Source organism: Serinus canaria, chromosome 4, assembly GCF_022539315.1.
Source record: "Serinus canaria isolate serCan28SL12 chromosome 4, serCan2020, whole genome shotgun sequence".
NCBI lineage: Eukaryota > Metazoa > Chordata > Aves > Passeriformes > Fringillidae > Serinus > Serinus canaria.
The window spans coordinates 42,131,106-42,153,944 of NC_066317.1; the positions used below are offsets into that span (position 1 = coordinate 42,131,106).

The 22,839-nt window shown below is 38.0% G+C and overlaps 1 protein-coding gene across 5 annotated transcripts in view; it reads right to left on the reverse strand.

Annotated features, from left to right (window-relative positions):
- Positions 1–22,839, reverse strand: part of SLC7A2 (solute carrier family 7 member 2) — a 54,121-nt gene that overhangs the window by 12,659 nt on the left and 18,623 nt on the right. For 3 of the 5 annotated variants that reach the window (XM_018926464.3, XM_009100634.4, XM_050973775.1), the window contains exons 2-7: positions 13,574–13,635; positions 7,447–7,837; positions 6,043–6,198; positions 2,945–3,110; positions 2,456–2,592; positions 1,570–1,792 (exon numbers count right to left, since the gene is read on the reverse strand). In XM_018926464.3, coding sequence (XP_018782009.1) covers positions 1,570–1,792; positions 2,456–2,592; positions 2,945–3,110; positions 6,043–6,198; positions 7,447–7,837; positions 13,574–13,635 — 1,135 coding nt within the window. The remainder of the gene's footprint in view (positions 1–1,569; positions 1,793–2,455; positions 2,593–2,944; positions 3,111–6,042; positions 6,199–7,446; positions 7,838–13,573; positions 13,636–22,839) is intronic. The other 2 variants (XM_050973772.1, XM_050973774.1) reach the window with 2 other exon arrangements.

A 22,839-nucleotide genomic window follows, 5' to 3' on the forward strand; every position in this document is an offset into this window, starting at 1 on the left:
AACTGATTTTGATGTATAAGTGTACCTCCCACAAAGAAGGTACATTCCAAAAAATTCCAGAAGTTTGTTGTTTTAGTTTTGTAAGTTTCATTTATCCTACCCTTCTTTCTGTGCATTCACATACATAATGGCAGGATTGACAAACATCTTTACCTTGGAAAACAAGTTCATGACATAGCACAGTAACAGGAAACCAAAAGCAATTAACCCCAATGTTTTTTCTTCATTGTACCTCTAAACTGAGGAGCATGAAATACAGTTTCCTTTGTTTTGTTCTAAACTATCATCAGTCAACAGATTGAAAGATTCATCTCTCCACAGGAGTACATATAATTCTTCAGAATACATTGGAAAAAGAGACTGACAAGTCAAATTTCTAAAAATTTCTTACCATCTCAGTTCACTTTGTTTTCCAGCATTAATTTATTTAATCTAGTTTCTTACATATAACTTCTACTATTTATCAATGTAAAAAAAAAAAAAAATCAACGAAACCCTCCAACCTGAGGGGACCATGACAAAGATATAGAAAATAACAAAAAAATCCCAGAATGAACTGTGTAACTGTGACATTCTTCAGTCAGTCCTACATTTCTTTTTGTGTCCTTCTGGAACTACTTCATGTTCCTATCCTCTCCTGCATCGAAATGTTCCTTTCCCTTAAGCCATTGCCCACAGTCAACAAACTCATATTCAGGCTAATGCCTGCAGGGTTATGTAGGAGTGCTGTTAGTGTTGGTGCTTCCACAGGCAACTTGTTTTCCTTTGTGGAAAGACAGCCAGAGTTCTTACCACTGAAGCTCAAAGAAATTACTCCTTACCTAAATAAGCTCAGGTAAAAGATCTGCATCAGCATTTTTCTATCCCTAAATTAAAGTATCAAGCAATTTTCTATTTTACTAAAGTGTTTGTATCGTATTACAATTGGGGTGTAAAGTATTTGAACACATACTAATATATTGTGCCCTCCCTGAGCTTTTTAATCAAAATAATATGTTAAGGTACATTCACAATTTCACAAAGGGGAATAAATTATAGTATTTTCACAGCTACAGTCTACATCTCAAATACCCACACAGAAACCACAGGAAGGGATGATGTCAGAAGACAGACTGACTGCTGGAGGAAAACAGAGACAGGCAATGAAGATGAGGAGTGGAGCTAGTTAATCATCTTCAATTTTGCCTGCAAACACACAGAGCCCATAAAGCTGCTGAGTCACTGGGAATGGATGGCAAAAAAAGGAAAAATGGGGGAGATTTGCTTTGTCAGTTAATAAAGATAACTTGCAGGTCATATGTTTGATAATACTTATACATTAAAAAAATAGGTGTAATAAGCTTCTACCAAAGAGGTAGAGTTCAATAACAGTACAGTTAAGGAAAAAAGGAACCTAAATTAACACAGCTACTGTCAACTAGACCTGCTTAAGTTTAATACTTGCTTATAATACTTATTGTTAATTCTTTGCATGGACTGAGCCTTCAAAATGAACACACGAACATACATACAAATGTAATATGTATGTGTCAGCTTTTCCCAACAGAATTAGTATTTCAATGTCTTTACCTTGTAGACAAAGCACAGAGGGATCCCACTGCTACAACGTATTTAGCAGGATCCCATCCAACATATTCAAATGCTACTGGCAGAGGACTTTTCTCATCTAGCAGATAGTATGGCATCATAAGTGTCAGTGCAGCTGAAACCAAGCAATAGGCCATGAAGCAGACGAGTAGGGAAACCACAATTCCTATGGGTATGGCTTTCTGAGGATTCTTGACCTCTTCTCCTGAAAAAAGGAAAGGAAAATGCACCACCAAAAATTTGTACTATTTTTCCCCTTCAGCTTTAAGAGGCAATATCAAAGACAAATCACTTGTTAATCTAAGTCATGGGAATCACATCTGTAATAGAAGTTTTAAAAACCTCAGTAAAATAAACTGAGACATACAGAACAGAACTCAGTATTTTGTTGTCAGAAATAGCGTTGAAATAGTGGTAAATTAAAGGTCTTAAAATACAATTTACAGGCAGACTATTCCAAGCCTGTAATTTTTAGTTATCTACCTACACTTTCAATGTACTCAATATACTCATTCCTTATCAGCCATTGGGAAAGACATCTTATCTCAGAGAACTGTAAAAGTGAGCAGGTGATTAACATTATTTGAGCAGAAAAATTGTATACTAAGCACTTTCCAGACTTAGAAAGCAGCAATCATTTCTTTAGAACAGGAATAAAATAGACAGAACCATTCCTCCTCCTTCTTCCCAGAAAGATAGCCATGTTCAGGTATGAACTTAGTCTACATTGACTGAAAGAGCTTTGGAGGAAATCAAAGTAAGAAGAGTATACAGAGTATTATATTGTTTGTGGTTCTTTGTTTTTTTGGGTTTTTTTTGTGAAAATATCCCCATGGTAAACATGTATACACACATATAAATACTATACCAGTTGTTGCAATGCAGTCAAATCCAACAAAAGCATAAAAACAGGTTGCAGCACCAGCCAATGTTCCTGTGAAACCATATGGCATAAAGCCACCACTCCCATACATACTTGTCACATTTTCATAGGATGAGCGGTTCCTATAAAGAACAAAAATACAGCAGAAAGATAATTTCCCACCCCCCCCATACTGGTAGAATAAATACATGCACCCTCCTACCCTAGAACTCTGAAAAAAATGTTTAAATGTTCTCATCGTGACAGAGGTCTGCTTTATAAAAATGCATGAGATGACATTTTTATGTCCAAGCTTGTAAGAAAGAGAAGAATAACAGCAAGATGAAGAATGTCTGAATCAAGTAACTATAATCTTACTTGCTTTGAAGTTTGTGACAAAACATACTCAAACACTAACAGTGTTTATTATAATAAAGCATGTGTAAGAGGAAACTGCTTGGAATATGAGAAAGTAAGTAGATTTTTAAAAATTACTGTGTTACTGCAGTAAAGTTTCTGAGATATTCTTCACTTGTCTTCCAGTTGTCAACTTCACCTTTCACAAAACCAGAAATAATAACGAAGACTAGGACCAAGACGTTAATAGCAGTGAAAATTCTGTTCACCCATGCAGACTCTTTTACGCCAAAAGATAAAAGACCTGTAAAATAAAAATGTTTTATAGATGTGAATAGCCCATTATACTAATAAAATGGCATTTAAAGAAGGGACACATGTAAAAGAAGGTGTGTGTGTGTGTGTGTGTATGTGCAAGTACAGTGAATAATACTAAAAAATCACCCACCAGATTTTAAAAACAGCATTATCACAAACTTGCTGGACTCTTTAACAGCATGGCAATAGGCAAATATATTGGAAACCACAAAAGATAAAGCTTCTTCTTTAAGTATTTAAAAGTATTTTTGGCAATGGCTACCTTTTACTTCCCTGAGATGCCAATCCAAATCTCTGTTTTATGCCATGGAGTATAAGTAGCTACAAGAATTCTATACTTTGAAAAAACAGATTGGTAGAATCTATTTCTTTTCAGAAGAATTATCTGTTAGATTAAGAAAATAAGCTGAATTATTAAACTAACAATATGACTGATTGACTCTACATTTTTCAGGGCACACCCATCAGAGTAAGTCCAACTTCCTAGTTCATTAATAACAGTTTTAAAAGAAATGCACACCTCATGTTTGTAATACTGATGCATAGAGGTTCTAGAAAATAGATACGAAATTTCATGGCTTTAGATTACAGAGTAGAACATTTAAACAATCTGAAAATTATTCCATTAGAATTATACTTTATCATTAGATTACAAACAATTTTAAGTGCTAGAGTGTTAGCAGCTTAATGGAACAGGCAGTGAGCAGATCAGGAAAAATTAAATACAATTGGAAAGTTTCCACAGGTCCTTTGCTCTCTAAGCATTTCCACTAATTTCACATACATACTTTTCCTCATTATTTAGAGATTAAGTCTGAAAATTTAAAGCCTCTCAAAATAATATCTAAAAGGTTTCTGACTCTGCTAATGAGGTATTTGCTATCTTATCAGAACACAGAAATTATCTTACGAGCTGCTCAAGTTTTCTTCACCAATGACATTTTTATTGAAATAGATATATGCTTTCTTCAGCTCAGTTTTTCCCAAAAAGGCAGTGCCTCAATCAGCCTAATGCAGAGTGAATCATAGTTTGTGCATTTTAAAGTCCTTTCATTATCAAAAAAAACCAAACCAAAACAACAAAAAACCCAAACCCTGCACAAAAATAAACGCCAAAAAACCCCAAAATTAAACAAACAAAACCCAAAAAACCACACAAAAAACCCAAACAGAATAAAAAAAGCCCAAACCCCACAGATTTCTGTGTAGTTTTCCTTGTGCTTAGCACATAACATTTTCTGTAAAACATCACCTGCTACTCCTATGATTCAGCTTTACACAGCTCACAATCCAATTAGTGTATCATGCTGAGCCTACACAGTCCTGAGCCATCCCCACTGCCCCTCCTTTCAGCAGTGGGGAATTCCACCCAGTTCAGTCACTGAGGGTTTGGCTTCTGATCACACACACCTGGAGAGGCAATTTGCAGCAAAAATGGGAAAGGAGTGAAGAAAGAATGATAGTAGGGATGAAAAGACAGGACAAAAAATGAAAACTCAGTAGCAGTGATGAACTACAGAGAAACATTTCCCCTTTTTTTCAAGAACCTCCAACTCTTTTGTTCTGAAGCAGCAATGGCAGTGGAGAAAACATAAAAGATGTCAGCATCTCAACTAGGACTGTATAGTTTGGTTTGTGGTGTTTCAGTGCTCTGCTTTTCATGGTGTTATTTTTTGTCTCCTTTATTTGGAAGAAGCGAAACTGAAAGGTCTGCTCCAGTTATATTCCACATTCATTCCCAACCCTCCTGAGAACATAAGGGTCTGAACGAGTCCTATAGGCAATTCTGAGCCACGAATGTGGCAGGATGCTGGACTAAACCTAGTCAACTCCCAGATCTTCCTAAGTATAGGAAGCCATTCTTTTATGTACAGAGACCTAATAAATCTTCAAATGCACTGCTCATTCAGTCTACCAATAAGCAAAAGAGAAATGTTTTCCTGTGTCAAAAAAAACCCCACTCAGAACAAGAGAACAAGTTATATACATATAACTTTTGTTATATGTACTATGAAGTTTCACTTTATAGTACATATAGGAGAAGAAAAGCTTCTGCTTTGGTTTAATTCAAAGAGAGACTGAACATGACAAGTATATGAGATATGGGTAAGACCTCTACTGAATATTGAAATGCTTCTAGTATTGCCTGAAAACAAACAGCACACTTTAGAATACACTTTCTTCTTCCTTCACTCCCAGTGCCAGTAGGAACATTTCTATATGGTAAATAATTCTTAAAAACAAACATGGAAATAAGTTGCAATATTTTTGAGCTTTCTGATCTCTCAAATAGGAGGTAGCTAGTGTCAGTGTTTGTGATTTAAAAGCATGAAACATGAGAAAAGACAAAAACTGGACTTGGAAGAGTAGACAGGAAAGGTTTACTCAGGTTTCAAACTGGTCTGTTGGTCCACAAAAGAACCTCGGTGTGCCCTTTAGGTCAAACAAACCCTCAGATAAACAACAGAAGAATTAAAAAGGGACACTTTATTATATACCAAATAAGGGAACAATTTAGGTGGAAAAACCCCCTTACAAATGCCCACTACAAGCACAATATAGAATTTAAGGAGACTACATCACCAAACTACAGAGCTTAACCTCGAGGCCACTCCAGAAGCATTTACTGGTGACAGAGCCATGAAAACACGGAGAACTGTGTCATTTTCCTGTTACCATCAATCTGTATAATGGGTTTTATAGAAAAAAGTACTGACAAGTGATTAGTTCATGAGTTTCAAGAGAAGAGGGTGCATGTGAAAATTTGGTTATATACATTGAATTCACAGAGCCATTGTGCCAGTACAAAATGTGGCTCTGAACTTCCTTAAAGTATTTCCAGTGCAAAACCCTACAATTTAGCACTTTCAACTGTAAAATATCACAACCACCATAAATAAAGCCGTATATTTTCTTACCTGATAAAAGTAATATAAGGAGTACAGCAAAGAAGTCGGGGTACTCTGCTAGCCCAGAGTAATTCATTTTGAAGTAGGCACTGAAGAAATGACCAATCCGTTTTCCAAGAAGTTCATCAAAGGTGCCACTCCAGGCTCTTGCTACACTTGATGTACCTTCATAAAACATATAAATATTTAGGGTTTTACATCCATACAGTTGGATACAGCTACTTCTACTGAAAAGGAAACAAAACTAAGCCTGTTGCTACCTGTATTTTAAAAAGCAGAGCCTGTGATGTTTGTTTTGCTGAAGAATTATAGTGTTTAAGAATTTTGCTTGTTAAATGGTAATGAGTTTTTCTAGAACCAAAATAAACAAATTTTTTTTTTGCCTCGTTTATTCCCAGAAGACTGCAGAAATTATTTCTTTGTCATTTATGCCTGACCCTGAATGAAGCTTATTTCTAGCTATTTCTAATTTCCATTATATATGTTAAACAATGAAAACTAACATAAGAAAGCACTTTAAGAAAGAACATAAAGGAAAGTTTGCCCACCTGTCAGTAAAGCAAAAAAAATTACTAGCAAGACATATGGTACTAGAGTCTGTATTTAAAACTAATACTCTCCTGTGGCAGTGTTCACGACCAAATACAATTTGGCCAATCTTATTTGTATCTTTCAGGAGATAAGATTCTCAAGAAATACATTTTAATACAATACTGGGGAATGTCAGTTTTGCAATGATTTGAGTAACCATCCTGCAGGTACACATCTAAATCTAGGCATGTTCATACACACTATAACAGAACTTTGAAATACATTCCTCCAGGAGAAATAATTTTTAAATCCAAAAATGTTATCTCTTCTGAAGCACTGAAATAGCTATCTGCCACATAAGTATTGATTTTATTCACCTCTGGTAGACTTTGGTTGAGCAGAGTTGAATAAAACTCTGACAGGACAGCACTCAATTAGCACCATGGTGTAGCAGCAAGTTAATACTTAAACACCATGACTTTCCTGTAAGATACTATAGTGGAGTCCCTGTAAATGTCCTTGCTGTACATATTTAAAAAAACCCAACTTATTGATTTTACTGAAATTATTTTTGCTGACCAAAGATGGCAAATAAATCTTGTTTGTTCTTGTGCATCATCACAGAATGTCTGACACAATCTTCATACAAGGTATGTGGTTTATATGTCACACTGTCACAAAAATATCTTGCAAAAAACTGTTTGCAATGGTGATGCACAGAAGAAAATAACCTAATCAAATTATTTTGGTTATTTCATCTCAGCAGGACTAAAAAGAAAGAGTAGCTAAGTCTAGAGACAGAAAAGAAATAGAGCCCAAAGTCTGTATCTTTTATCTGCTGTCTCAGAAACCCCTGGGACCGGTGTTTGTTCTTAAGCTTACCTATGATATAGGATAAAATGAGATTCCAGCCAGTGATAAAAGCCCACAGTTCACCTACTGTAACGTAAGTGTACAAATACGCAGAACCAGTCTTGGGGACACGAGCGCCAAACTCGGCGTAGCAGAGCCCTGCCATCACAGAGGCAATGGCAGCAATGAGGAAAGAAACAATGATGCTAGGTCCAGAATCAGATTTGGCTACTTCTCCAGCAAGGACATAGACACCAGCCCCGAGGGTACTCCCTATTCCCAGGGCTATAAGGTCCAGTGTCGATAAGCATCGGCACAAATTGGTGTCCTCCAGACTTTCGCCGCCCATGCTCTTCTTCCGCACCAGACACCGGATAAAGGACAGAGCCGCTCCACAGGGCAACATGGTGGATGTTGAGCTCTGAAATAAAGGAAATTATTCCACAATGCAAAAGGTAGTGTAGACTCTGGAGAAAAACAATGGGAAAAAGTATTTGCATGAAGAACTTTAATCACATCTACTAACTAATATATTCACACTGTTCTGTGGCATTAAATAAGATGGCAGGTGCTTTTTTCCCCCCCGGAAACAAATTAGGGATACAGTATTCCTAATTTTATATGTAGTGTTTATGTCCCCAGGGAAAGAGATCCATTATCCTTAGGTTTGTTACATTGCTGTAAAAAAGCACAAATTGTTTAAAATTATCTGCTAATGGCCACTTGGACACTTCTAAAACAGAAACAGCCTTTTTTCTCATATATCATGGAGCCTTTTAAGATAAGGATCAACACCAACATAAATAAGTGGTTTGGGGATCTAAAGCTAAGACTATAAACAGCAAAAGTTTAAAATACATTATTCTGAGAGCGCCAATTCAATATCCTTTTGTCTTCAAATGTATAGCTTTTACCTTTAGAATTTGCTTCAGTAAGAACAGCTTGAAAACAGATTAAAATAGTGTTTCTACTCTCACACACCAGTGAAGTTTCTCAGATCTAATTATCCTTACAAGAAATCTTTCACACCTCTGCCTAACAATCATCTAGCAAAACCTGATGGGCTAACCCTTCACCCCAGCTGCAGTTCTCCAATATTCTCAGTGCCCGTCACAGTGTGGGATGTGATCAGCTCCAGCACACAAGCTCAGATTCTGTGCCCAACCTGGTCCTGGAGGCCAGCAGGTGGGCAGTGCCTCTCTGGCCTGTGATACGGGTGCCTGCTATGAGCAGCAGTGATCCAGCTTCCCACCTAAAACAAATGGCCACTGAGGGTCCAAAGCATTTGCTTGGGAGGGATGACGTGGGCATCCCATAGAAAATAAAGAGGCAATATTAATGTATAAGTTTTATCAATTAACAGTGCTTGATCCTAAAACAGAGAGTCAGAAGCAGAGAGTATCAGGAACTCTGCCATCCCTATACAAGATTGCTTGGGGAAAAAAATTGCCAGAGAAGAGAAAGAACATTTTCACCCTATTCCTGTAATAGGTCCCCAAGCTCACTCAAACCTGCCACTTCTGCCTTCAAAGAGCACCTGTAAGAAAAAAGGTCCTTTCAAGTAAAGGAATTTGGCAAAGGGTAGTGAATGGAATTGAATAGCTGGGCACAGTAATGCTTAATCCCCTTAGAAAGGTGATAGGTGGCCCAGGACAGTGGGAGGAGATGGACAGGCGAGTTTCCAAAGCTCTGCTGCAATTAGGCAGTCCTTCCAGCTACCAGAAACAAGAATCTGCCCATGGTACACAGACTCACCCACTATGAAAACCTCACCAGTTACAGAACTCAGATGATATTCATGTCAGCAGAGATCCACATCTTCTAAGGGAATTAGCATTGAACTGTTCAGGCAAAATTCCCTGCTGTGTCTCCTGAGCTCTTCAGGAAAAACAGCCTTTCTTTGGGCCTGAGACTGAGGCACTCCACTCCCACATGGCCAGGTTTATTTTTCCTGGGCTGTACTCGAAAAAATATTTTGAGGCCACTTTTTTCCCCCTGAATGACAGTTCTGAAGCTGTAGCAATCACTTAGGATGTTATATTAATATGCTTACTAGTCTGCAGCCCATGTGACAGGCAGCAACCCTCTTGTGACTCCATGCCCTTCACCTTAGCAATTTCAATGTTACAGAAACATAGCATATTTTAAGGAATTATTTCTCCCTTCCCTCCCAGATAATATTTCATTTCATAATTCATTAACATGAAAAAATAATCTGGCAGATCTTGTTCTCAGACCACTAAGGAATTTCCAAGACTCTTGTTATTCAAATGGCATTTCAGATTGTTTTGCTTCTCTGCCATTTGGGACAAGAAGTCCCGAAAATTGTACAGCCATTTGCTGCAGTGGCCAGTAAGTGACATTATATTATGGTTAACTCTGTTATTATATGCTAATATCTCTGGACATTTTGCTTTTCTCTGCCGAGAAGGAATCTCTATGGCAAAATAGTTTTTCTCCTTCTGATTTCTGCTTCTTAGGGAGAGGAAGGAGGCTAGTTCTTGCTAGCCACAAGCCAGTAAAAGACACCTCTTCTGACAGAAACCCAGCCTTTCTTCTTTAGTCTTTAGAAACTGGAGCACAACCAAAGACAGAGTTCAGTATACAAACTTTGTGTCAGGAGAGGGAAAAAAAAACCACCTTGTGCATGGCAAACTTCTCTTTGTAAGTATATCCATCCTAACATGGACTTGACAGACACATCCTTTTACAAAAATCACTGGAATCCAGCACATCTTCCCATCTTCCACAGTTTCCTACACTTAGTAGGCCTAAACTCATAGCAAAAATGCCAGAACCCTGCTACACAACTTCTGTTGCTGCATGCCAAGTGCAGCACTGTATCTCACTGGCCCCCTTTCAGATTAGGCTGGGACTTCATACTTGATAAGACAGTGCAGCAGGAAGAATGGATGAGCTTACAAAGATATTTGGCTTCACACAGGACCAAAGACATAGCTATGAGGTGACAAGTGTCCTCAGAAATAACTGACAAGTGTAATGGTTTTCTGAGGGGTCTCTTGTAAAGCAGATCCTTTATTGCATTACCCCTGCAAGAGAACAGCCTGAGGAATGGCTCACTGCTGATGTGTGCTGACTCACAAGCAGTTTATCGGAACTGAGGCAGAGCACATCTCATGCTAAAATATAAACCTACAGGAGCAAAGAAGGTAACAGCTGGGTGAGCCTTTTGGTGGCAGCATTGTCCTAGACAAGCCTATACTGACTGCCACCACACACTCTTGTAAGGTCTTATTCCTGCAGACCTACAGATCTTCTGAGTTTGGACAAATTTTCAGTTTTCTGCTGATCTTTATGACAGAGAGGAACATTAAGAAGGGCAAATGAACACATTAAAAAATTCTCTCTCGTACTTTTTGACTAGCAAGTTTCAGTATTTTCCTAATTGCTCCTTTATTCTTCCTCCTTTCCCTGCTGCAGCCTCACTGTGCCTCATCCCAGCACACAACTGTGGGCTCTGCTTCGTCTTGGCCTCTCCTATGGTGAGCTCTGCCAGCGCTGGCCTGGGCCCCTGCTGAATGTGCAGCACAGCTGCGGAGCACTGGCTCTGCTCTGAGCCTTCCTGGGAAGGCACATCTGACAGCCTGGGAAAGGGGGGTTTTGATATTTACACTGGGTAATCAATCAAGGAGGAAGTGAGCGCTTTTGAGGCATCTCTGGTACACCCATTTCTGGTCCTGCATCTCTGGTCCTACATTTCTGCATCTCTGGTCCTACATTTCTTGGAGCAGAGCTGGATACCTGCCTGCCTTGAACAGCAGTGTTAGGCACGCAGCCTGCAAGCACCACCAGTCAGCGTGGGCTGTATTGTTCATGCAGTTTAAACAGAAAAAATATTGAATCCTCACCTGATACAGAGTTTAAAAATATGCAATGAGTGATAAGAAACCACAAAGGAAAAAGCCCTTGAACTCACCAACAGTATGCAGTTATTTCTAACTAAGGTGTGGAGACAACCTGATTAGTGTCTCATGCAATCCCAGCTGTGCTAGGCTCCTCTCTGAAGCCTGCCTTACAGAGAGCACTGCGTCACAAGCACAGCAGGTTTCACTTTGCCACAAGAAGCAGCTGTGAAGCGTGCTTGTTACCGACACTGGCACTCTCCTGCTGCTGCACTCAGCCGAGCTGGCCGCTCTTTGCTCCCCACGTGCTGGGTCACCTCGCTCCTGAAGGCTCTTGCGACCAAGGCGTCACTGAGCTACAGCTTACGCTGTAAACACCGAACACACCTCCAGCAGTCCTTCAACAAAGGCCAGGCTCAGTTCACCTGCCTTAGAGTTGAGGACCAATGACCAGTCCTTATGGAAGCCTCCTCCTTCCTTGAATGAATTCCTAGAGAGAACTAAGCTATCCACACTACAGTTTCGTTGTACCCCTTCAACCACCTTCAACCCAGATACAGCAAGGAGGAGAGTAAGACATAATTTAGACAGGAAATGAACTTGACAGATTTATCTAACAGGGGGAAGGATAAAACAAAACTAAGCTTTCTTATGTGTGGTGGACTTTCATAGTATTTGTCAGAGTACCCGAATAAGCAGGTATTTCTCCAATCCCTTTTGTTCTCTATTGTCTTGGTTCATTTTTTTCTCTACAGCATCTGCTGATAAAATCGTCTTAATTTCAGCTGCTCCTGGCCAATTGTAAACCAGATCATATACTGCTTGTCTGCTACACATCGGAATGCCAGTCCAAGGAGATGAGTTCAGCCTTACAATTCATACCAGCTCTGTTCAGGTGGATTATCAGGAACATTTAATCATCATCTGTGGTTAGCCCTCTTCTGTCAGGAAATGTTTGGGGTCAAAAAATTTGTAACTAAAAACACAATGCAAGGGACAAAGTCTCTATCTGCAAAGATTATATTAATATTTAAACCTGCTTTGACTACTCCAAAGTCATATAAAATCTACCATTTCTGCAAAGTATTTTTCATGCACAATAACCTAATCTAATCACCTATCCCACACAAAAATCAAAAAATATGTGGATATTGGAGCAAAAAAAGGTAACTTACATCATGTCCAATAATTTTATTTCCGTTAAAATTAAATTTTAATTTGATTGTCGCATACATGGTTTAAGTTAGTACACATTAAACACAAGCTACACATGGGAAAATCCAAAGTTTTGCTGCAGCTGCCATTCAACGTTTCACACAAATTTTTCTATTAAAATTTCTAATAAAAAACCATAAAAATCGCATATGGAAAGCAAATGTTATAAAGCAATATGAAACCCCTGAAAGTTTTAGCACTGTTGAGATTTACGTTTAATGACTTTTGAAGCCAAAATAAAATAAAGAGATTTTACTCAAAACTATTCTGTTGAGCTAGTATTATATAATATACTACCAATTTTAGATGCAGTACTTAAACATATAAAACAGCATACTAATTAAGGATAAAATACTCCAATAAGTTTGTAACATATGGGAAATGGGAAAATATAAATATATATACTGGTTAATACAGATTAATTTAGCATATTTTTTCAGCCTTGTTTTTCCTAAAAAACCTGTAAAAGTTTATGCATTTTTTCCGTATTAAGTACATGTAGTGTTATTCAAAATTGCAGTACTACGTTTATTAGGTCTTGTGCAATAATATATCAAAGTAAGGTCTTGGGAAATAATGCAAGTAAAAAGAATACAGAGATGAAGCAAAACTAGGTATACTCTAAGATTTGAGTGTGTGTACACACATGCACAGGCAATATATAATTTTACTGCAAGTGTCCTAAAAATTCATGGGGTGTCCAAGACTTTCACAAAACTCCTAAGGGAGTTTTTGAAATATTTAAAGTATCATATTTCAATAATAAACCATAAAATTGGTTAGCAGCACCTGTAACAGAAGTATAAGATACATAACAGAAGTATAAGGGAAAAGCAAAGCAAGTTTTATCATTCAAAAGGCAGAAACACCGTCTAGGCTGACTGGAAAGGAAAATATAACTGCATCTTCTATATATTAACACAGAATATTTACCAAAGACAGAATAATGCTGCAATGTAAACAAAGTGCATACCACAGCTCTTGCTACTCAAACAGCACATATGTTAAAGGCAAGGTTCCCTAAGATAACCTAGGCTGCTTTCAGGTTACTTCTTTCAGCAGCAAACTTCATTACTAACCTGATTCAGAGCAACTTCTGCTGGGCAAATTTCTGCTCCTCTTACGCAGTCCCGAACTCCTGCTGTCATAAATAAAAGAGTAATGACTTAAAGTGATTTTATTAAAAGTCTTGCTTTAAAAGCCAGCTGCAGATGGTGTGGGAGCCCTCAGTGTCAAGGGGTGGAGGCTTGGCAGCCCAGGTGATTGGAGGGCTGCTAGCTGGCTAGCTATTTGCCCAGCCAAGAGGCAGGGAGGGAAGGAGGGAATCTCGCTGGCATTCAGATAAAACCTATCCACTCTTTGTGTCTCCATGACACAAAACCCAACGAGAATGCCATTTCCTACATTTAAAATGCCTGTGTCAGGGAAACTAGTCACACATCCTGAAGGAAATGCATGAGGAAATCCCCATATAACCTTGGAAATCCCCATGATACCCTTTCATTGCCCTTGTGAAAAACGAACTGGTTTTGAAGCATATTGAAGGATGCTTTGCCATGTTTTGAGACCTGAGTAAATTTTAGAAGAATATATATATTTCTGAAAGTATTGCTGTGGCTAGAAGCAACACAGAAGGCAATGTATTTACAGAGATGGGTTACAGCCCATTCTGTTGAACTGGGATAGATGTACCACAGATGATCTTCTCCTTTATATGGCTTGAAATGAAAAATGCTGAAGAATGGACTTAGAACAAGCCAAACATTCCTGTGACATAACCAATAAATAAACCTGAATTTCTTAAAAATTAGCTTCCAGAATAAACCAAACCCCAATGTATAATTTACAGCTCTATTTTTATTATTTCCAATGGCAGACAGCCCCACTCCAAATATGTAGTGGCATTTCCAGCCAGTATTGTTCACAGCATATTGTTTCCTTCTAAACACTCACATTTCAATCACTTTATCTTTGTTCAGCTAACATAACATAAACCTTGCAGAGAAAAGTGCTATGCTTCTCATCATTAAAAAGTTTTTCCTAGGAAAATATGTAGAAAAACAAATTGTGTAGCAGCCCGCTGCAACTCTCTCTCAGCTTTTACTTTTCCCTTAGTGTAAAGTCTGCCAGTGCTCCAGAAGCAGAGCACTTTTTGCTTCATGAATAGCCCTACTTCCTGCAGCCACACACAAGGGAAGAATACAAGCTTTCCTCAGCTCTCCAAGGTCCAAGGAGAAATGCATCCAAGAAAGTATGCTTCACAAGGATGGGCTGTGTTTCAAGACCAGGAGTCCAGCTTAAGTTACCCAAGCCAATTATCTTCTGCAAGCAAAAACATATTAAGAGAAAAGGTCTTTTTTGCTGAAGGTCTGCTGATGACAGCGCTAATGCTTCTCCTCATATTGACCTCATCCTTGTAAAAGATGAACTTTATCTCTTTCACAGTTAATACACAGACAGAAGATAGAACAAGAAGTTATGCTACAGGTTAGGTTTCTTGGCAGAAATGCATGACAATCACTTTTAAGGAACATCACTCTGGCCTGTGACAATATCTAGGCATTTTTTAAATCAAACTAACAAGTCCATGAGTGACTCAAGAATTACTCAGATGGTTCTTGAATGTCTCCAGTGAAGAAGACTTGGAATCTCTCTGAGCAATCTCTGACAGTGCTCTGGTCACCTGCACAGTAAAGAACTTCCTCATATTTGGCTAGAACTTCCTGCGCATCATTTTCTGCCCTTTGCTTCTTGTCTTGTTGCTTATCTCCTATCTGTGATAACAATTCATCCCTGGTAGCACCAGTGCACTTATGGATCATTATAATGACAGGACTGGGCTGCTTTGGTTTATCTGACTTTCTAAAACTTAATCCTGAGAACAGTAGCACACAGAAGCTCCACTGCTAAAGGCATTCAAACCTAGACCCCTCCGGGCTCCCAGCCAAGAGGCAGGGAGCACTCTGGCTGGTGAAACAGAGTTGCTTACTTCTGTCCCACCTCGACCTAGCTTACTGTGGGGTAATCAGAACATCCCCATTACACAGTGTTTGGATCAAAGGTCCCACAGACAGACACTCAAGGCACAGTTTTGAGTGTGTCTTCAGTAACACATGCTCAAAACTACAAGAAGACCATGTTGCCATCCAGCAAAGGTCATTTTTGTAGATTCAGCTGAGAGGTGTATCTGTGTGGCTGAGGGTGTGTGACAAAGCACACGAGAGAGATTATCATAAAGGGCTGTGTCTAGTGGGGGATCAATGATGCTGCTCCTCGGACAACACTGAGCAGACAGAGTGCAGGCACCTTCCTGTAAAGCATACCCAGCTTCTCCATCAGAGGAGACTGCTGCTTCTCTCCAGGAAAGAGTTGTGGTAGATCCACTTTGTGGCTCCCGGTTTCCTTCCAGTTACAAATCCAGCTGTGTTTGGCCCAACAGCATCAAGCTCTGACTTTAGAGACTTTTCTGCTCCTTAGAAACTACCTCACCTGCATTAATCTAAAGAGCCTCATCCAAGAGGTCGCTGATTTGCATACCCCAAGGACTTTTGTAGTTCATTCTTTGCATTAAAAATTGATCAAGAATTCTCTTCTTGCCAGGAAGCAGTTGGCCACATTAGAGGGAATTAACTGTTGGACAAAAGTATTTTATTTTCCTAAGAAAGGCTCCTTTTAAGACTTTCCCTTAGAGTATGAACATATTTTTTATATAGTTACACGGAAATTCACGCTCAGGGGATTTTAATTTTACAAAGAAAAAAAAAAAAAAGAAAGAAACAAACCCAAACAAATAATTTTGAAAGTCTTTCACAAACTGAAACAGACTTCTCAGATGCCCAAGTGACAAAGTGATTAAAAGCTGCTCTGTTGTTGACTGTGGCTGTCTCACAGGCGCAGCCTCACAGCTAGGGGCTCTGGAGTTTTACATAACTAGAAGTGCTAACTGTGCCCACGCATATCCATGTGCTTGCCCATATAACTCACCAAAGTTAAACATGAACAAAAGTGCTTGCAGGCCCAGGCTTCAGTGAACCATGGCAATCTCTCCACTTTGCAACCAGCTGTAACAAACTCAACTTTTGTCATGCACAATGAAAAAGAAACACAACGTGTTTTGTACACTTTGTGCAGCTGTGATGGGTTATGAGAAGATGTCCTGGTATTCAAAAGAGGATTCATCAAGTAGCCAGCAAGAATCTTTCAAGATAAGGTAATTACATTTTAGTGGTGGTGACTTGTGGTTCTGAGAATAAAAATCCAGTGCAATCTGTGTGCTAATCTACACAAGGTGATCATAAACATTTAAGAGAGAAAAATATCTTTATAAAGCTCAACAGTAGTGTAGGCTGCCTCTATAACATTATGACAGGATCATTTCTGAAGAGAATAAATTACAATTCAACACTTTTTAAAGGACTTCCAATTTATTAAAATAAAAATATGTTTATTTTAGGTTGTTTCTCATGGTTTAAGCAGATTACTGAAACTATTTCCTACAAAATATGGTACAGAATAAAATAAAATTATCACTTACCAAGTCACTCAACTTTTCTTTAATAATTTTTTTTTCAGTTTGTACGTAGAAAAATACCTCAAATTCTGAACTTCTGTAAAAGAAATTTATAAAAACTAAACACATACTACTAGACTAATCCAGGTAGGAAGAATAAACCTGAGATCCTGCATAATTTCATATGTTGCAGGAAGAAGGCTACATTAGCACAATTTCCAGTTAGTTTTTTAATCCAGGAATGAGTAATTTAACCTAATATTAAGCATGTCCTGAGCAGCTACTAGCTGTCATTTGCTGAATTCCAAATATTCCCAGGGGTCTAAAGGAAATTTTTGTAGTGTTGACTCACAGTGCTGTCTCTAAGTCTAAAATCAGATTTTTCGAGAAGGAAAGTAACTATTTAAAGCCATGCTTTCTATAAAAAAACCCACTCATCCTTTTTTGACCTTGAATACAGGATAAATATAGATAGGAAATTTAGATTAAAAAGTTAGTAATATATACAAAGAAAATAAAATTTAAAACTAAGACTTGATCTGTAATTGAAAATAAGCTATGATGCTATGTCATGCCAAAACTTAAATGATTCTGTTTGCATCTCCTGGACACCTGGGAAAGGTGTGTCAGATGCAGCTCCACATTGCAGCTTGGGCAGGGGCAGGAGAAGGCACCCCCAGCCAGCTGAAGCATGAGTACACTTCTCCCTCAGAGGCAGGAAGTCACAAACAGGCTTTCAATAGGAGCAAGGACAAAGATCTAACAGAAAACAAACTATTAAGGCATGGTTGATTTTTTGTGGTGGAAGCTATTGGGTAACATCTTACTCTGCTTTTTTTTATAAGCCTGTTTGAAATTACAACATATTGGACTGAAGCAAACATTAAAAAAAAAAAAAAGTATTCAGTTCCTGACAACAGTCCATGTTTGAGCCAAACGTGCAATTGCACATCTAAAGGCCACTTAGGTAGGTAATTAGGCCCAGTTGATAGAAATCATCCCAGCCTATGCAAATTCAACTGACATTTAAAAGTAGTACTTAGTGTCAAAAAAGACAAAACACCAAGCTTTTTTACCACAATAGTGAAGCTCTGGCTTATTAATCATTAAAAGTTGTATTATCATGTGTGGAGATAACAGGTTTTTAGTTTTTTTAAATGTGCTTCATTTATAGCTTTTCAAGTTCTAGTTATCACTTTCTTCACTACTTGAATTAACCAACTGAAAGTTTACTTCCCAATCCTTCTATAACATAGGACTTCCTTTACTGTTTTTCACCCCAGTGAATCAATCTCTTTCCTCAGTTTACTTGGATTTTTTATTGTTGGAATATTGGTGAGGGGTATTGTTTGTTTGTTTGTTTGTTTGTTTGTTTTCACGAGGTTTGGGGGGTTTTTTTGTTGTTTGTTTGTTGTGTACTTTCTGGTTTTGTTTTTATTTTTCTTTATTTTTTTTTCAACTGTAAAGGCTAAAAATGATCTTTTTCTTTGTATCAAAAAGGGAAATCTTTCCAGTTACTATCTTTAATGAAATTTTTTTTCCTATAAAAATAATTTCATCCAGAAAATTTCTATTAACTCCATTCCTACTTAACAATCATTTTCCCTTCTGGAAAATGATATGAAGGTTGCTTTTTTCACTTACTCTTTTTAATCAGTAACAGAGCTTTACCTTTCACCCCATGGTTACCAAGTTTTCAGTAACAGCCTCTTGTGTAAGACACAAGCAAAAGCCTCTCAGAAAGTTAAATCAGATCAATTCCCTGTACTCTGTTCTGTTGAAAACCTGACAGTATCAAAAAATAAACTCTGAAAAATTAGTAGAGATGTATTTAAAAATACAGCCCTGGAATATTTTTTTCAGTAATGTTAGGAAATATACAAAATGACTGCAGGATCAAATTTAAGTCCCAAATATTTCCCTGATGAAAATTCTACTGATTTGCACAAAAGCTGATGAATCTCTAAAAGGGACTTAGACACTGGTTTTAAAGTAGAAATAGTGAGATTCCTTTCACTTGCATAAAATCCTGAGGTTGCTTCTAGAATGTCTATAAAGTCTGTATTTTTTAAATGGCTTTGCCTGTGTCCTCCTGGGTGCTTCCACGTTGAAAGACCCAGAAAATAGCCCAATTTCATGGTGCAAGAGTGGAAATTAAGCAAAGAACTAATGGTTCACCTCACTTCTCTCTCCTCCTTTCCCATCCTCAGCCGGCTGGTTTGATGGCTTAGGTAGCACCAGCTCCAGGGGTTCCTACTCTGCTGGGGTTGACCAGTCCCATCCCTCTCAGACAATCTGACCACTGCACCAAACACTAATGGGCTCCAGTTGGTTTTTCTGTTTTAAAAGCAGTGCAATTAATATTCTGTGCTGAGTCACTGAAAACTGTTTAAAGTAACTCAATTTCATATGTATTAAAAAGTGGCCTTTCCCCCTATTTTCTGTGGGGGCCAAGAAAGGAACAAGAGTGAGTGGAGAAGAAAGAAAAGCTGAATATATATAATTTGAGACTAAAAGAAATCACAGATGATCCCAGAAATAGCCTCACTTACAAAAATATCAGGGAGCAGAGATAGGAAGGGAATTCCTAATACACATCTTGTTTCTATATGAGTTTTTAACGCACATGGAAAAGATGTCGTCTCACACAGTTTACAAAAACCCAAGAAAAATCTAGGTCTAATCAAGGTGTCACAACTTTCTCATAATGCAATGTCTAAAATGAAGCATGTTGTTGTTTATTATTATATTATTATTATTATCATTATTATTATTATTATTATTATTATTATTATTATTATTATTATTATTATTATTGGCCAATTACAAGAGTTTTTGAAACTTAAGTTTGCTTTCTTTTGCTTATAGAAATACAAGAATTAGATGCACATTATTTATATTCCATATTTCTTTTATCTTCAGCCAAAGACAGTAAGAATTAATTAGAGAGATTCTTGCAAAAAAGTTTTGAAAATTGTCTTTTGAAACCAAATATTACTCTGAAATAATGGCCAAGTATTTAAATTAGGATTCTTCACTCGATCTGTACTGGACTTTAAATATTAAATCAGAGTTTGCTTCCGTTCTGTGTGAAAATGGAACTGTGATAGCCCAGCACCACTGCCACGCATCACACACACCAGACATAACATGTTTGCTAAGCACACTGCTATGATTTATTTTAGGTTTATACAGCAGAACAATACAAAACAACATAAGCAGAAAGGGTTAGTTCACACGATATAAATAAGCTGCATCTGCAATGCTTAATCCCAGAAGCATTAAACAGCATTCTGTGGTCTGAAGTTACTGCTGTTAAAACCAGCCCCGGATTCCTTGCAGGTACTTTCTGCACCCTGCAAAATCAAACACCACTGATTTCAAATATGAAATCTCCAGAACAATAAGTCCCTGATCAGTCACTAGAGCAACCCTGTTACAGAGCACTACCCTTTGACATTAAATATGGATGCTCTCAATATATTCCATACATATCAAGACCATATAAATCCAAACATCTAACATGATTTATAACTGAGATAACTAATGCCAGAGCATTCCCTTTTCATTCTTGGCTTTAAATAGCACCACTACATTTAAGCTTCAGGAACAGAGTTTGAAGTACATTATAACCTTCAACTGGGTAATTTTTTGGAAAGACTTTCAAATTTCTCAGTATTTTTTAAGCAAGTCAATAAACAGCTTGACTGCCTGTAACATCTCACAAGTAGAACATGACTAAGACTTCAAAACACAGCAAAAGCCAGTACTGACCTCAATAGTTGCCCACTGAGATCTTGCTGACAGATTTCCAGGGCAGTTAGCAACAGGTACAGCAAGTGACTCACTAACTAAGTGAGCCTAAGACCTCAGGCTTTCCAGAGAGCCTGAACAGGCTGCAGAGCTCCGTGATGCAACATAACAGAGCATACCCTCAACATCTTCTGAGGGTACATCAAAAACCCTCTGTGAACTTCCATTAAGAAAGCAGTATCTATTGTATTTTGAGCAAATCACAGCTATGCATGACTCTTGCATAACCGTGATGAAGATGTGCTTTCAGATCCATGCAGATTTTATGTAACCTATGAAGACTGAAACACTGGCAAGTCTGCCTGAAGAAACCAGACCTCTTGGAATAAACCCACGTTCAGGAATAACAGGAGAATCATTTCATCAGAGCATTGAAGAAGCACAAGCACTGGTTCATAAAGCAATGAGTGTTCTGTAAATAATAAATAATATACAGAATAACACAAACATTTGAGAGAAAATCCAGCTCAGGTGTTCATGTGTGTTTCTGTACTCCCAGCCAGCCAGCCAGCACAATAGTTCTTTACTTGCAACTTTATCTTCAATATAAATCATCTGGAGGTATTGAAAAAGCAAACAGTTTAACAGTTCCACAGTTTTTCCTGGAGACAGTTCTACTTACAAAAATCAAAAGTCATTTGAGCATTAAATTGCATTTACTCTACCTATGAATTTACTTCATTGACTACCAAATATCCCAGAGGAACAAACCACATGAATGTTGCCTGCAGTAAATCTTGCAGTACTAACTGATGATGCACCAGTTAAATACTAGAAAATGTGTTTTCAGGATAATTTGTGTCACATAGCAAATAGGAAGTTGTTGGGACAGCCATTTCTTCTCCCACATGATGATCAGGTGAAGTACAATTCTCCAATTTTATTCTGTTGTGGCAACAGAAGGTCCCATAAATGTATAACTTTTTATTATATCTTCAGCAAACACAAAGCATCTCAATAAACGTTCTATACCACCTCCTCCCCTCAGTAACTTTCTTCCCTTGCCACATCCAATGATCCTCAATGGCATGACCAATGTCAAACTAAAAGGTCAGGGGAAATCACACAGATCATTCCCTCAAACATCCTCTTCTAACTATGATGTACTGAACATAAGCAATGCAGACCATCAAGCCCATTTAGTTACCAACTTGTCTCATATTTGCTCTTCAATTCTATGTTCATATATTTCTTCTTTTCTTATCTTTCACTTGTTTAAGTGAAACAATGTATTTCTCCCCTTATTTATCCCTAAATCAGTCACTTTTTCTAAATCAATACAAAAATCCACAGCCACCCTGTGAATAAGTCATGGGGAAAATCCCATGGAATGCTAGATCCTAACAGAGCCAAATACATTTGCTTAAAAAAACCACTCCAGATGCACAAGTCAGATCCTCAAAAGTCCAGACACTGCAACAAGTGGAGTAGCTGTCACCAAGGGGATATCCTTCCACATATGTTGTGTATATATGACTTTGTGTGTATTCATGAGTGCAGAGTACATTATTTCCCAGTTCCTACTATGCAAAAACATACTTTTATTTTGGCTGGATCGCAATTTTGGAGTAAAAGTGTTCTGCTTGAGCTCTGGAAACAACAACAGCATATTGAGTTCTGTCTACCCATGTGAGCAGAGGTGGGGTCTGGCCACAACCCATTCCCTACCTGCCCCAGGAGAAAAAGGAGGCCAGGACAGAGTCACTGTCTCAAGGGGAAAAACCAGAGAACAAGCTGCCAGTGAAATGCAATGGTCTAGGAAATTACAGGCAGGAAAGATTAGACATCTCATTTTAGCAGCTGCTTGCCAAAAGCTTTGGACATCAGGTATCTTGTTTCATAGAGTAACTAGAATACAACCCCAAAGGGGTAAAATACTGAATGGAAAATGTCACAGAAATTACTTCTGATTTCAAAATGCCACCACTTCCCTTACTAGTACTAGATACAATATTTCAGCAACCTACTGATTTTTATTGAACCTGATCACTGATTAGTACCACCTGTAAATGATACATGTTT